Source organism: Cucumis sativus, chromosome 2, assembly GCF_000004075.3.
Source record: "Cucumis sativus cultivar 9930 chromosome 2, Cucumber_9930_V3, whole genome shotgun sequence".
Taxonomy (NCBI): Eukaryota; Viridiplantae; Streptophyta; class Magnoliopsida; order Cucurbitales; family Cucurbitaceae; genus Cucumis; species Cucumis sativus.
Window position 1 is genome coordinate 21,876,192 of NC_026656.2, and position 15,672 is coordinate 21,891,863.

Below are 15,672 nucleotides of genomic sequence, written 5' to 3' on the forward strand. Positions count from 1 at the left end.
GGCTATTTTGTACAAACACGGAAATCTGGTCTTCAAAGCAAATTCTGTCCAGCCACAGGTCCACCCAAAACAGAGTTGTGTCCCCCTTTCCAACTTTAAATACTGCCAAAGCTTCTACTTTATGCCACTGCCTAGAAGTACTTATCCATGGGCTTCTTAAACTTGAGTTCTCTTTGCCACTTGAACGCCAATGGAATAAGTCACTGCCATGGATACTACAAACAACCTTACACCAAAGAGAATTCTGTTTCAATGTGAATATCCACCCCCACTTGTCAAGGAGAGCCATATTTCTAACTTTCAACTTGTCCAAACCAAGACCCCATCTCCTTGGGATTTGAAGACTAAATCCCATTTCACAAGATGGTTCAATTTGCAGCCCTCATTTCCTTCCCAAAAGAAGTTCCTTGTGGTTCTTTGAGTGGAACTAGATATTTTTTTCTGACACGAGGAAAGTGGACATGAAGTAGGTGGGAAGATTGGAGAGCACAGATGGGCGATGAGTAAGTCTTCCTCCTCTTGAAAGATTAAATTGCTACCATTTTATTGGTTTGGTGTTAATTGTTTTCTTATTTCCCTTATTGTGTTAATTAACAGATTGGATATTTTGTGTATTCGGGATTGTGTCCTTTGATTTTCATACATTCTTATTTATGTTTCAAGGGCTTTCTAATTTCTACGGATATGATGAGGGCACTATGGAGTGTTAGCCTAGTTGAGATGTTCGGGTGCGCCCACCGTTTTCAAGTGCTTCCTACTCCGCCCACTGTAATTCTATTTATTTCCCCTTTTGTATCATTTGTGATTATGAAAAATTAATAAGAAAAGTAAATTGTGGTTTTTCCCCCGATACTCGGGTTTCCATGTAATTTGGTGTCTCGTTATTTTTATCGCCGCTGCCATGGAGAAGCTACTCCACCAAATTCAGAAGATGTCGGTGGTCACAATAGAGCCACCCTCAAAACTGTCCATGCAGCTTAGCACCAATAACAGCCTGTAAGCACCTCATCCAGTTGCTCACGCGCCGCTGCTACCAGGCACGTCTCCCCACGCGCTGCCGTCGAACACCTTCACGAACCAGCTTGTTTTCTCCCATTTGTCATCCCAAGTCCAACCACAATACCCTTCCAACTAGCCGCACCTCCACGAGCCACCACTGCCCTCGGTTAATGGACTACCATCTAATCATGTGTCACTACCTTTTTATGCTTTATAGCACTCACATATTCACGGTTTCGGGATCTATCGAGGGTATAATCAATATGGATTTGTAGTTGGTGAATCCTCGGTGCAATCCAAATCAACCGATTTACCGGTGTATTTAAAGAACCCGATAACTTCGATCCCTATTGATCAAGATGTTCCTCGAGGGTCGCCATCAATTTGGTTTTTTGACAGGGGAGACTGTTCGTCCTCCACTAGGAGATGCCTTGGATCGTTTCTGGAAAGGGGAGGATTCATTCATTCAGTCGATGTTGATTAATAGTATGGAACTACATATAGACAAGGCTCTACTTTATGCAGCCACTGCAAAAGATCTATGGGACACAACTCAAAAACTTTATTCGAAGTGTCAAAATGCTTCACGGCTGTATATGCTAAGGAAACAAGTCCATGATTGCAAGCAAGGAACCCTAGATGTTACCTCCTACTTCAATAAGCTCTCTCTTCCTTGGCAAGAGATGGATTTGTGCAGGGAAACAGTATGGGATACTCCGAATGATAGTATACAGTATGCTAGACTCGAAGAAGCTGACCGTATTTATGATTTCCTTAAAGGACTTAATTTCAAGTTTGACATTGTCTATAATCGCATACTTGGACAGAGACCACTTCCCTCCTTAATGGAAGTGTGCTATGAAGTCCGACTTGAAGAAGATCGAAAATATTGATTCTTCCGAGCTGCTTGATTTCCAAAGGGCTTTAAAAATGCCTTTATCCATCAAGGAAGTTGTATATAAGTGAACCAAGAAGCACTTAACTGTGTAACGGCCTTGGTGGTCAATGGACCAATATCTATAATTGTGCGATCAGTGCCTTATAGAAGAGTCATTGTAGTAAATAAGAATTTTTGAGTTATAAGTTTGTGGGGGATTTTGAAGAAGCGTTTTGAAAACAGAAGGTTGATCTTAGGGCTGTAGCAGACAGATGAAAAACATAAGGGTTTTAGAGATGAATCTCGGGCAGTCATGTAGATCTCGGGCAAGATTGAAGACAAAAGTGTAATCCCGGGGCAATCTCGTTGCATGTTCGACCGAGATGAAGGACAGAATGGTTTATAATGAGTCCAGCAGGTTATTTTAATAAGTTTAGTTTTCTTTACCGGCTGTAAAGGTGGTCAGTCACCTTTTGTTCTTGGTGTAAATGTGTTTGGGCTGTTAACAATTTTTTCAAAAAATAAATAAAAGAAATAAAAACTTCCATACTTAGCTCTGTTTTCTAAGCCTTCTTCAAGACACATCATACATTCTATACTTGACCCATTTCATTAATTTAATAAAAAAGTATTGCTTCCACTTATAAAAAAAATTGAGTTTCAACCATATCATAATTTTTTAAAAAAAGATCTTTCACCTCAAATTTACTTGTCATTAAATAGACCCAAGATAGGCGTGGGCGATCATCAATAAAAGTAATAATATTCCTTACTTGGTACCGATTGTACTTTGAGCATTAGTCTCATTTTATTATCTTAATGAAGAGGCTTGTTGCTTGTTCAGGAAAAATAAAAATAACAAACCAGTTTTTCCCAGTATGAGTTAAAATTTTAAGACCTCAAATGTCATTATGAATCATATAAAACAATTTGGAAGCTTTATATTGTTTTGGTAAATATGTGAACTGAAGATTTTGAAAGGAAAAAAAACACAACTTTCACAATGAAAATAAGAGCAGTCCTCGTTTTTTAACAATTTTGGAAACACGTGTTTAAGATAGAAGAAACTGTATCATTCTTAATAACATGATCATGCAAAGAGGGTGCATAAACAAAGCTGTAACCACTTATTTCCAGTTGACAAAACTCATCATATACAATCTAAAAAGAATATACCCTTGTTGTAGCTTCTCTTCTAGCATCTCAGACGCTGGCCTTATTCCATGGCTTGAAAGTAACTTACGTATATGGTATAGTGTAATGAGTACTCCAAAGAAACCCTCTACGTCATGATACTTAATGTGTGGATGGACTGGTGGGGGTGCTTGACGAAATTTATCCCTAGAGTTCAGTAAATCACATGGACTCAACTGGAAAAAAGAGTAGAGGAACATGAATACTGATTAAAAGCTTCATTTATAGTAACTATTTTTTCTTTAATGACCAACTTTTAACAAGATAGATGAAAGAATGAATGGAGGACAAAAAAAATAATAGATATTCGTAATAAACAGTAACCGATGGTTATATTTTTGAAAAGGAGACAGTCTCTTTATTGATATTTCGAAACTCAAAGTACAAGAGATATATACTAAGAGTACAAAATAGAGGTCTAGGATCAGAGGACGCACCCGGACATCTCAACATCCCCTTAGTATCCTCACCATTTCCAATCAAAAAACTAGTATCCCAAAGGAATTCATGAATAAATAAATAAATCCATATGTGAAAAAACAGAAACTCCATTAGGAAAAAAAAACAAATAAAAGTAGAAATGGAAAAACAAAAAGCCAAAAACTCAAGATGTGAAGGCCTGCCAGTTCAAACACGTGGTATAGGCATAAGACTCCTTTGTCAAAGACCACCAGGCTGCTGTGTTCCCTTTTGCAATATCCATTCGATCCGACCAGCCCATGAACTTATCATGGAAAACCCTCTGATTTTGTTCGAACCAAATTTCAAGGATTTGGACAGAATGGTCCAAAGAAGCCGAGGACCCTTTTTCAAGAGTGGTCCCAGAATAATCTGTCTTACATTGGAGTTGAAAGATCCTTCAAAAACCCAGCTTGCTGCAAAAAGAGAGAGGAAAGCACCCCCAGCATTTGGTTGAATAGGCAGGAGAAAAATATGTGCAACAGATTTTCTTCTTCTTGGAGGCAGAGAGGACAAACAGAGGGTAGAAGACAGCTATTTGGGAGCTTCCTTTGCACGTTCAAATAGCAGTTAAGAGCCCCAAAAACCATAATACAGGCCAAGATGCAGGCTCGTCTAGGACTACTGGACTTCCATAAGGCTTCACTTTATATGTCTCTCTATTCACTGGAGAAGATATAGCGAGGTGGTTTACAAGAGATTTTGCTGAAAACTGACCGGATGGATCCAAAGACCAAAACCTTCTGTCCATAGAATCTGCCACCTGCCTATTTGAAAGGAGGTGAAGCAATTGCTGGAATTCTGAAATCTCTTCTTTAAAGAGTCTTCTAAATATTATGGACCAAGAGAGGATAGAGTTATCCCAAAGTGCAGCTACTGATCCATTAGGCATCAAGGAAACTCTAAACAGCATTGGAAAGGGAAAAGGTAAGTTCTCTCTCTCTTTCTCTCCTCCCTCTCTCCTCTTTTCTCTCTCCTCCTCCTCCTCCTTCCCTTCAACTTCATTGCTGTTTAGCCTCTCCGGTAAACACTGCTAGACGTCGCCGAGTACTTTGGCTTCTCCCTAGCAACCATTCTTAACTCACAAAGATGGAAGTAAAAAGCTGCAAAATCGACAATTTTTTTTTCTGCATCTGGCATGAAGATGAAGCTTTTCACATTGAAGATGTTGAAGCTAAAATTACTATGACTTTATCAATCTTTCAACTTAGATGGTTCATTGAAATGGTGAAAGATTTGAAAAAGAAATCTGAAGAAGAGTATTTCTATAAGAAAGAAAAAATTGAGTGGAAGGGTTGAAACTTCCAAATTCATAACCAAAAGTGGGTGGATTCTGAGATGCATTGCATGGCCTAGTACAGGAGAGAGATCGTTTATTCATATACCCATTGGTGAAGATAAACAGGGGTGGAAAAGCTTTGGAAAAATGTTAGAAGACTTCAAGGACATCCACAGATACAAAAACAGGTTCTCCTCCCAAACCAAGTTCAACACCATTATGAAGCGGCCAATTGAAAGTAGGAAAGGAAGCTATACGGAGAAAGCGGAATCAAATGAGACATCCAAGATCTCCTTCTCCAATACTGCATCACAGAGTTCAAGCAAATATTGAGTGATTAAGAATTCGGAAGTCTTCAAAGCAGATTTTGATAACCTTTGGGTTGTTTCAAAACTTTTCAAATTTGATAGTTGGGTAAAAATTAATGAAGCATTAGAACTCTTTTTCGATTCAAAAGTTATCCTCAACCCTTTATTTGCAGACAATGCTTTGATTGAATCGGAACGTGGTCCTTTGAAGGAGTTCATTGACAGTCCAGGCAAATGGCAATATTTTGGTGCCTTTTATTTAAAGTTTGAGAAGTGGAATAATCTCATCCATGGAAGACCAATATATTCGATAGGCTATGGACGGTGGATTACAATAAAAAATTTACCTCTTGATTATTTTGGAGGATTAGACAATATTGCAGCTGAAACTATCAACTTCCTTAATGTCTCAAAAGCCAAGATCCAAGTGAAGGAGAATAAGTGTGGTTTCATTCCAGCAACTATTGAGATTTCTGATGAAAGAAGAAACATTTTTTTTTAATTTTGGGGATATTTCTGTTTTTAACCCACCCAGCAAAGTTCAAGGTAATTTATCTACTCATGATTTTACAAATCCAGTAGATATTGTCAAAATAAATCAAGTTATGAAGGATGAAGGTTTTGAGGAAGTTTCATTTAGCTACAAGTTTGAATTTTTTTCTTCCTGCAAACTTCATCCCAAGCACGCAAAGGAACCCTTATAAGTTGTGAAAGTCCGTTCAATCATCTTCATCAAAGGTCGACATCAACTCACCGGAAATGTAAAGCAACATCAAATTCTGGGAAGTCTACTCTTCAACCTCCGGCTATTGGCAGTTTCGTTAGTAATCAGATGGCAGAAAACAAACGAAAGTCAGAGAATTTCAAAAGATGTTCAAAATTAGAATCACCATTCAGGAGAGACTTAGTTTTCCCGCCAAAGGAGACATCTTTTAATTGTATTCCATTTGAAAAGTCACTCGAAGGAATCCAGCAGTCACATATTTGCAGCATTAAAGATAATAATAATGTTGTTTCTAGGAACAAGAGTGCCAACAAGTCATTACTCACCACGAAGGCCAACGATATTAATGCATTGAAACAGCCAGAAAATGAACAGATGCTATTAAAGAAGAGAGAAAAAGGTGCAGAAGATAGCTGTGATATTAATTTAGTGGGTCCCGAGCAACCTCCAACGTCTCCTATTTTTGATATTATAGAATTCAAAAAAGATAAGAAAAGGAGAGCAGAGATCACCCAACTTTAGAAAAAGAAAAAAAAAACAGTTGTATCTCCTATTGATAACAGTGTCACCAGGTCAGAATCTCTATATCCAATCTCCAACGGTCTCTCTCCTATTGGTTCATCAAAAGTTGACACCCTTGCTTCTTCATCAAACAGGTTAGTCATCAAAGAAAAAGGATCTACTCCCCTGTCTGCTCGTTTTAATAAAGCTAAAAAAAGCTCTTGCCCCTCAAAGTTTTTCTTGAAACATTTTATAAGGAAAAAGACTTCCTTCAACAATGTTTGGACTGCTCTTCTCAATTCTGAGTCTTTTTCATCCAAGGCTCAAGAGAAGCATTCCCAGGTTCATCAATCTTTCAAGTCTTCGTTCAATGAAGTAAATCCAGATCTTTTGGAAGTTTCGAGCTCTCTAATACAAGCTATTGGTTGCATTACCAGGCGAGGTACATTGAACTCTCATCAAGAGTGTGAGCGAAATCCAAGCAAGGTGCAATATGTGATGTAATTCAAAGCTGGGATTAATTTCTCAAAAGAATTCTCTGCCTTTTTTCAGGCTAGGAGATTGTTATATATTGATATCTCAAGGTTAGTTACAAGTTAGTTACAAGGTTGTTTTGGTTAGTTAGTTACAAGACTGTTTTGGGTTAGTTAGTTACAGCTATACTTTTAATTAGTTAGGGATTTTAACTAACTAACTAGCTATAGTTTACATCAATATGGGATTGCTAATCCAAAAGAAGCTGGCAGTTTTGATGCTCAAGAAGCTCTTGAATCAGATGTTGAATCAGTTCCAAGTGTAAGTAGTGAGAAATTAGAAGTGTTTCATGTAGAGGAAGAGGATGAAGATTCTGAGATTTTGGAGAAAATAATCAGCGATGTCCATGGTTTGTTTGTGGAGGAAGGTTTAGAAAAAGAACAACCCTCTCCCCAGAAATTCAGCGAAGAAATCCCAAAGCACTTGCATGACTTCATCGAAGCTTGTGGTAGATCTTTGAATTGAGTCTTTAAACTTTATCTCCAGCATTGTAATTAGTCTTGGATGTGATAGTGCATTGAAAGTCCTTCTGGAATTAAAGAGAGCTAGGAGTTTTATAAAAAAAAAAAAAAAAAAAGGTAGTTGTTAAAGAAGTTCTCCCCAGTTTTGGTTTTGCTACGAGAACCAAAAAGTTAAGTTTTATTTTAAATTCCTCAATTACTTGCGAAGATCCTTTGCTCCTATGTTGCTTATGAACCATTTGTAAAAAGATTTTTGAATCACATTTGAATATGGTCTGTATGATCATAAAGAACGGTGTATTTGTCTGAAACTTATTTCTTTATCGAAGTTCATTGTGGAGCCTTGATCTTTTGGTTAAATTAAGTTTGACAAGGCGATTTCCAGCAGTAAGTATGACTTGCGAAAGAAGAAGATGTTTAGCTGTTTATCAGAAAGTAGCCTCTTGGCTCTTCTGTATCAAGTAATTTTGAAGGTTAAAGAAGTGAGTGAATTCAGATCCCCTTTGGGGCTGTAGTAACGCCAGAAAGAAAGGGTTATAATTGATCAAAGATAGTGGCAGTTGTCTTCAATCTGCACTTATGTTCTGCCGCTAGTGACTCCTTACAGTTCCTGTTTGCTTCTTCTCAATTGTTTTGTATTATTGTCAGAATTGTGTTTGGGAAGATTCGAGAGATATTTTCAATGCAAGCTTCTTAGCAAAAGTCCCCACTGGAGTCACCACTTTTCAGCCTCCTCGTGGTGTTCTTTCTCCAATGATCTCGAGTTTGTCTCGGTGTGAGTTTTTGGTCGCCTTTTATGTAGAAGAATATTTAGTCTGTTTTAGTCTTGTATTTGTATTTGTATTACTCTATACTTCTTTTGTGTTTGTTTTACCTTTGGGCTTCACTCTGTTGTTTTGGGTTTTAGCTTGGTTTTATATGATGTATGGGGTGTCAAATGCCCAAGTGCACCCCCGATCTATGGTTACATGCTCATTGTATAATTATCTTGTACTATAAGCTTTTGTCTCATTATTATTATATTAATATTAATAAAGAGATTATCTCCTTTTCAAAAAAAGCAGCATTGGAAAGTGAGTTCTAAAAGGGGTTATTCAACCCACACGTCAGACCAAAAGGCAATTCCATTTCCATTTCCAAGTTTGAAAGAAGTTAATGCTTCCAACTTTCTCCATACCATGGAGATGCCTATCCAAGGACTTTTTAAGCTATTCCCGGATTTTCCATAAGTATGCCAATTGTAGTGTTCTTTGCCTTAAATGCTTCTGACTAAAATGCTTCTGACTACTTGGCACTAAAGAGACTCTTCCTCCTCCATAAATCTCCAACCCCATTTAGCTAACAGGGTCGTATTTTTATTACTTAGCCCTCCCAGTTCGAGGGTAACTCTTCCCCATTTAACCAAATGGTTAATTCAGCTGCCTGAGTGGCCTTCCCAAAATCAATTCCTCAAAAGCCTTTCCAGGGAGGACACTACCTTACTCGACATTGCAAAAAGAGACATGTAGTAAGGTTTGTCGGGACTGATTTGCATAGCGTTTACCTTCTCCCTCTTGAAAGCTTGAATCTCTTCCATCTATCCAATTTCTTGTGAATACAATCAATCACCGGTTGCCAAGAAGATTTCTTTCCTCATAAATCCACCCAAAGGCAAACCAAGGTACATAAAAGGACGTTTCTCAGCGTGGCATCCTAGTATTCCGACCATGTAGTTTAGCTCCTCCTCACTCAAATTTACACCACTAAGAGCTGATTTCTCCCAATTGATTTTCTGCCCCGAGCACCATTCAATCAACTCTAAGGTGTCCTTTAGCTTCACCAACATACCTTCTGATGTAAACTATAGTTAGTTAGTTAGTTAAAATCCCTAACTAGTTAAAAGAACAACTGTAACTAACTAACCAAAACAGTCTTGTAACTAACTAACCAAAACAACCTTATAACTAACTTGTAACTAACCTTGAGATATCAATATATAACAATCTCCTAGCCTGAAAAAAGGCAGAGAATTCATTTTGAGAATTTAATTCTAAACTTTGAATTACATCAAAGTGGTATCAGAGCAGCCCCGATTCTTGGACGGATGGCTGACCGGAGAGGTAACAACCCTGCCGCGGGGGAAAACTGTGCGCAAGAAGCAGCGGAGGAAATCACCGCCCTCTCTCCAAGGACAACAACAGTTCGCTTGCTGGCTGTTGAGGAATCCTTGGGAGATCTCCACAACAAATTTGATAGATTGATTAAAAGTGTCGAACTGTTAAGCCGAAGGGAAGAATTCCCACAGCCACCACCACGGAATGAAATTAACATCCAAAACGACCATCGTTTTGGTCAAGCAAGAGGCCGGCGAGCAAGGGGATACTTCAGAAACATGAACAATCCACGAGGTCTTCAAAGAAGGAGACCCGGTTACGCCATACCACAACAGTTTGACGAAGACTTTCAAGAAGATCAAGAAGCATGGCAAGAAATCCAAGAAGATGATTCTTCAAGCGGGGATGAACAAGGAAACATGTGGAACCTCAATGATGACTTACGAGCAGAAAGAAATAACCGAAGAAACGAAGTCAAAAGAGGAGAGTACCACGATTATAAGATGAAGATTGACCTTCCCATGTATGATGGCAAACGAAATATAGAAGCGTTCTTAGACTGGATAAAGAGCACTGAGAATTTCTTCAACTACATGGATACACCTGAATGCAAGAAGGTCCACCTAGTAGCCTTAAAATTAAGGGCCGGTGCATCAGCTTGGTGGGATCAGTTAGAAATTAACAGACAAAGATGTGGGAAACAGCCGATTCGCTCGTGGGAAAAGATGAAAAAGTTGGTGAAAGCAAGATTCCTACCCCCAAACTATGAACAAACATTGTACAATCAATACCAAAACTGCCGCCAAGGTGTTCGATCAGTAGCTGATTACATTGAAGAATTCCACCGCTTGAGTGCAAAAACAAACCTAAGCGAAAATGAACAACATCAGGTTGCAAAATTTGTGGGAGGTCTCCGATTCGACATCAAGGAAAAGGTCAAACTACAACCATTCCGTTTCCTGTCTGAAGCAATATCCTTTGCAGAAACAGTGGAAGAGGTGATTGCGATTCGATCCAAGAACCTAAATAGAAGACTAGCATGGGAAACAACTTCAATAAAAAAGCAAAACAAACGACCAACCTTCAACCTCAACAAAAGGAAAAGGGAAGGAAGTTGATAATCAAGAAGTAGCCGTTGAAAGAAAGAAAGCACAAACGTTCAAAACCAGTGGTCAGAACAGCTACTCCTGCCCTTCATTAGGAAAATGCTTCCGATGTGGCCAAATTGGCCACCTCTCCAACAACTGCCCGCAAAGAAAAACCATAGCAATAGTCGAAGAAGGAGGACAGACGAGTGAAGACAGTATAGAAGCAGAAGAAGAAACTGAACTGATTGAAGCAGATGATGGGGAAAGGGTCTCTTGTGTTATCCAACGAGTATTAATCACGCCCAAAGAAGAAAAGAACCTGCAACGCCACTGTCTTTTCAAGACAAGATGCACCATAAACGGAAGGGTATGTGATGTAATCATAGACAGTGGCAGCAGTGAAAACTTCGTAGCAAAGAAACTAGTAACAGTCTTGAATCTAAAAGCTGAAGCACATCCAACCCCTTACAAGATAGGTTGGGTAAGAAAAGGAGGAGAAGCCACGGTCAGCGAAATCTGTACAGTCCCTCTCTCCATTGGAAACGCCTACAAAGACCAAATTGTTTGTGATGTCATTGAGATGGATGTATGCCATCTCCTACTAGGAAGACCTTGGCAGTATGATACTCAATCATTACACAAAGGACGAGAAAATACATATGAATTCCAATGGATGGGAATAAAGGTAGTTTTACTCCCAATAACAAGAAAGAACAAAGAAGGATTAAGAGGTGAGAAACAGCTATTCATCACTGTTAGTGGGAAAAAGATGCTTAAAGAAAAGGAACAGGACATCCTAGGACTGGTTGTTATTGAAAAACCAAGGAAAAACAGGTCGAAGACATAGAACCCAAATTACAGCAGCTCCTTCATGAGTTCCCACATATAAAGGAAGAACCAAAGGGACTCCCACCTCTTCGAGATATACAGCACCACATAGACTTGATCCCGGGAGCATCACTATGAAATTTGGCTCACTATAGGATGAGCCCCCAGGAGTACAAAATACTTCATGATCATATTGAGGAATTACTAAGGAAAGGGCACATCAAACCGAGCCTCAGCCCTTGTGTAGTACCAGCACTTCTCACGCCAAAGAAAGATGGAAGTTGGAGAATGTGCGTTGACAGCAGAGCCATCAACCGTCTTACGGTAAAGTATAGATTTCCCATTCCAAGGATTAGTGACCTGCTTGATCAACTCGGTAAAGCCAGTATTTTTTCGAAGATTGATTTAAAAAGTGGCGATCACCAAATACGTATAAGACCTAGCGATGAATGGAAGACAGCTGTCAAGACAAATGAAGGCTTATTTGAATGGATGGTCATGCCATTCGGCCTTTCTAATGCACCCAGCACTTTCATGAGATTGATGAACCAGGTACTTCACCCATTTCTCAACAAATTCATAGTAGTTTACTTCAATGACATACTTGTTTACAGCACAAGCAATGATGAGCATTTACTACACCTAAGGAAACTGTTCCAAGTTTTAACAGAGGCAGAACTCTACATAAATACTAAGAAAAGCATGTTTATGAAAAAAGAAATTACATTCCTCGGCTTTATAATCAAACAAGGAAGCATAAGCATGGAACCAAAGAAAATCGAAGCCATCCACACATGGCCGACTCCTGCCTCCATTAAAGAAATAGAAGCCTTCCTTGGCCTGGCTTCGTTTTACAGGAAATTCATCAGGAACTTCAGCTCTTTAGCCGCACCCCTAACTGATTGTCTAAAGAAATGAAACTTCAAATGGACCCCATTACAACAAGAGAGCTTTGAAGATATCAAAAAGAAATTAACATCCAGCCCTATCCTTAAATTACCAGACTTCTCTTCACCTTTTGAAGTAGCAGTTGACGCATGCTGCACAGGGATTGGAGCTGTCCTAGCTCAGCGAGGACATCCTATCGAATACTTCAGTGAAAAACTCAGCCGCTCAAGACAGTCCTGGAGCACATACGAACAAGAGCTGTATGCCCTTGTTCGAGCACAAAAACAATGGGAACACTACCTATTCTCTAAAGAATTCGTACTCCTAACGGATCATTTCTCATTAAATACCTTCAAGCTCAAAAAAATATCAGCAGGATGCACGCACGCTGGATATCTTTCCTCCAAAGGTTTGACTTTGTGATCAAACACCAATCAGGCAAAGAGAACAAGGTGGCCGATGCTTTAAGCAGAAAAGGCTCCCTACTCACACTACTGTCTTCGGAAATCATAGCATTCAAGCATTTACCCGACCTATACGAAGAAGATATTGACTTTAAGGATATCTGGTACAAATGCTCCAACTTCATAGGTAATCTACTACGCTGCCTTAGTGGGTCAAAACCAAAACAATGGGATCTAGCATTGGCTCAAGCTGAATTCGCCTTCAATAATATGAAGAACAGATCAACAGGAAAATCCCCCTTCGAAGTAGTTTACACCAAACTACCACGGTTAACCTTTGATCTCACTACACTCCTTACAACCGTGGATCTCAACAACGAAGCAGAATGCATGGCAGAAAACATCAAAAAACTACACAAGAAAGTCCATGATCACCTTATACAGACAACAGACTCCTACAAAAAAGCAACAAATAAAAAAAGAAGACAAGCCCACTTCAACAAAGGAGACCTAGTGATGGTACACCTCAAAAAGAGCAGATTTCCTACTGGCACCTACAACAAGCTGAAAGACAGACAAATTGGACCATTCCCTATATTAGAGAAATACGGAGATAATGCCTTCAAGATCAATCTACCACAAGACATCCACATACACCCAGTCTTCAATGTTGCTGACCTAAAGCCATACCATGCACCAGATCATTTCAGGCTTGCTGACTGATGAACTCTGGGACGAGTCCATCCTTAGAGGGGTGGAATGATGTAAACTATAGTTAGTTAGTTAGTTAGTTAAAATCCCTAACTAGTTAAAAGTGTTATGATATATATATATACATATGTCCTTTATTGTAATTTTACTTAGTCTCTAGGGTTTAGTTTATTCTCTATATAAATATGTAACATTGCTTTGACTCAATGAGAATAAGACATATACGTTTCTGAATTCTAAATTACATGGTATCAGAGCCCTCCATTAGGTTTGGAGTTTGGGTTACCTTCCGGTGACCATTTGTCAACCTCCATTAGGTTTGGAGTTTGGGTTACCTTCCGGTGACCATTTGTCAACCTCCATTAGGTTTGGAGTTTGGGTTACCTTCCGGTGACCATTTGTCGACACCGCCCATACCATAAGAAGCACCACCTCCGTCCGCCCAAGTCTGTCTTCGCCGATCGCCGGAAAACACCGCGCGTGACCTTCACGCGCCGCCGGAATCATCGTCACCTTCACCCACGCGCCGGCGCGTGAGAGCGCGTGAGAAGTCCGATTTGTCTTCTGTCTTCTGGGCTTGTCTCGAACCATTGTTTCCTGCCAGTCTGTACCATTGGGTCTATCAAATAACATTCGGGTTTGACGAAAACCGAAGGTTACACGATTGGTTTTGTGTCTTTTTCCAATTTTGCAGCTGTTTGGATTGATTTTCTCTTTGTTCGAGTGGACTACAATCAACGTGTGACTTCAATATGGCCGACATAAAAAATTTGGTAGTCTCCAACGTTATTCCCTTGGCCTCTAAGATCACAGAACATAAGTTAAATGGATCCAATTATTACGATTGGCGTCGGACAATTTTATTTTATTTGAGAAGTACTGATATGGATGATCATATGACTGAAGATCCCCCAAAAGATGCAAAGCAGAAGAAGGATTGGCTTCGTGATGATGCCCGTTTATATCTTCAGATCAAGAATTCAATTGAGAGTGAGATAATTGGATTGGTTGATCACTGTGAGTCTGTTAAAGAACTTTTGGAATTTTTGGATTTTCTATACTCAGGTAAAGAGCAAGTGCATAGAATGTTTGAAGTTTGTATGCAATTTTTTCGTGCGGAACAGAAAGCTGAGTCTGTCACCAGCTACTTTATGCGGCTTAAGAAGATCATTGCCGAGCTTGGCTTGTTGTTACCTTTTAGTCCTGATGTTAAAGTTCAACAAGTTCAACGAGAGAAGATGGCTGTTATGATTTTTCTGAATGGACTCTTACCTGAATTTGGAATGGCAAAGACACAGATTCTCTCTGACTCCAAGATTCCATCATTAGATGATGCCTTCACTCGAGTCCTTCGCATTGAAAGCTCTCCGACTAGTGTGTCTATTCCTCAACCCAGTAGTGCTCTCTTTAGCAAGAACAATAACCCTCGGGCACCTCAGAGGAATAGTACTGATCATCGAAAACCAGAGTCTGTAGAGATTGTTTGTAACTACTGTCGTAAGCCAGGCCATATGAAACGTGATTGTCGGAAATTGCTATATAAGAATAGTCAACGATCTCAACATGCTCAGATAGCCTCCACATGCGATATACCAGAGGCGTCAGTTACTATTTCTGCAGATGAGTTTGCTAAGTTTCAGAATTACCAAGAGTCATTACAAGCGTCATCTTCCTCTACTCCGATTGCATCCACTGTTGCCCCAGGTAATATAAAGTGTCTTCTTACATCATCTACCAAATGGGTCATAGACTCTGGTGCCACAGCTCATATGACAGGTAATTCTCACCTATTTTCTAGACCGTTGTCCCCTGCCCCTTTCCCATCTGTTACATTGGCCGATGGCTCCACATCTTCTGTTCTTGGCTCTGGCACTATTCACCTTACCCCATCCTTTTCTCTCTCTTCTGTGTTACATTTGCCTAACTTATCCTTTAATTTAATTTCTACTAGTCAACTTACTCATGACCTAAATTGTGTTGTCATGTTCTTTTCTGGTTATTGCTTGTTTCAGGATCGTGTGACGAAGAAGATTATTGGTAGAGGATATGAGTCAGGAGGCCTTTATCTCTTTGATCATCAAGTATCGCAAGCTGTGGCGTGTCCTGTCGTTCCCTCTCCTTTTGAAGTCCATTGTCGTTTAGGTCATCCATCTTTGTTTGTGTTGAAGAAACTTTATCCAGAATTTAGGTCTTTGTCCTCTTTAAATTGTGATTCGTGTCAATTTGCGAAATTTCATCGTCTTAGTTCGAGTCCTCGAGTCGATAAACGAGCAATTGCTCCATTTGAGTTAGTTCATTCTGATATTTGGGGTCCGTGTCCAGTT

At 39.5% G+C, this 15,672-nt stretch overlaps 1 protein-coding gene and 1 long non-coding RNA gene across 9 annotated transcripts in view; both read right to left on the reverse strand.

Moving 5' to 3' along the window:
- Window positions 1-15,672, reverse strand: part of LOC101221910 (DEAD-box ATP-dependent RNA helicase FANCM) — a 58,933-nt gene that overhangs the window by 22,823 nt on the left and 20,438 nt on the right. For all 8 annotated transcript variants that reach the window (XR_004214481.1, XM_031880948.1, XM_031880950.1 and 5 more), the window contains one exon: window positions 3,053-3,246. Coding sequence is in view for 7 of the 8 variants with exons in the window: in XM_031880948.1 (XP_031736808.1) it covers window positions 3,053-3,246 (194 nt within the window). In the remaining variant the exon portion in view is untranslated. The remainder of the gene's footprint in view (window positions 1-3,052; window positions 3,247-15,672) is intronic.
- On the reverse strand, window positions 13,511-13,810 carry LOC116402086. Its single transcript, XR_004214482.1, has 2 exons — window positions 13,733-13,810; window positions 13,511-13,683 (listed from the first exon to the last, which is right to left on the reverse strand). It is a non-coding gene; the product is annotated as an uncharacterized LOC116402086 (long non-coding RNA).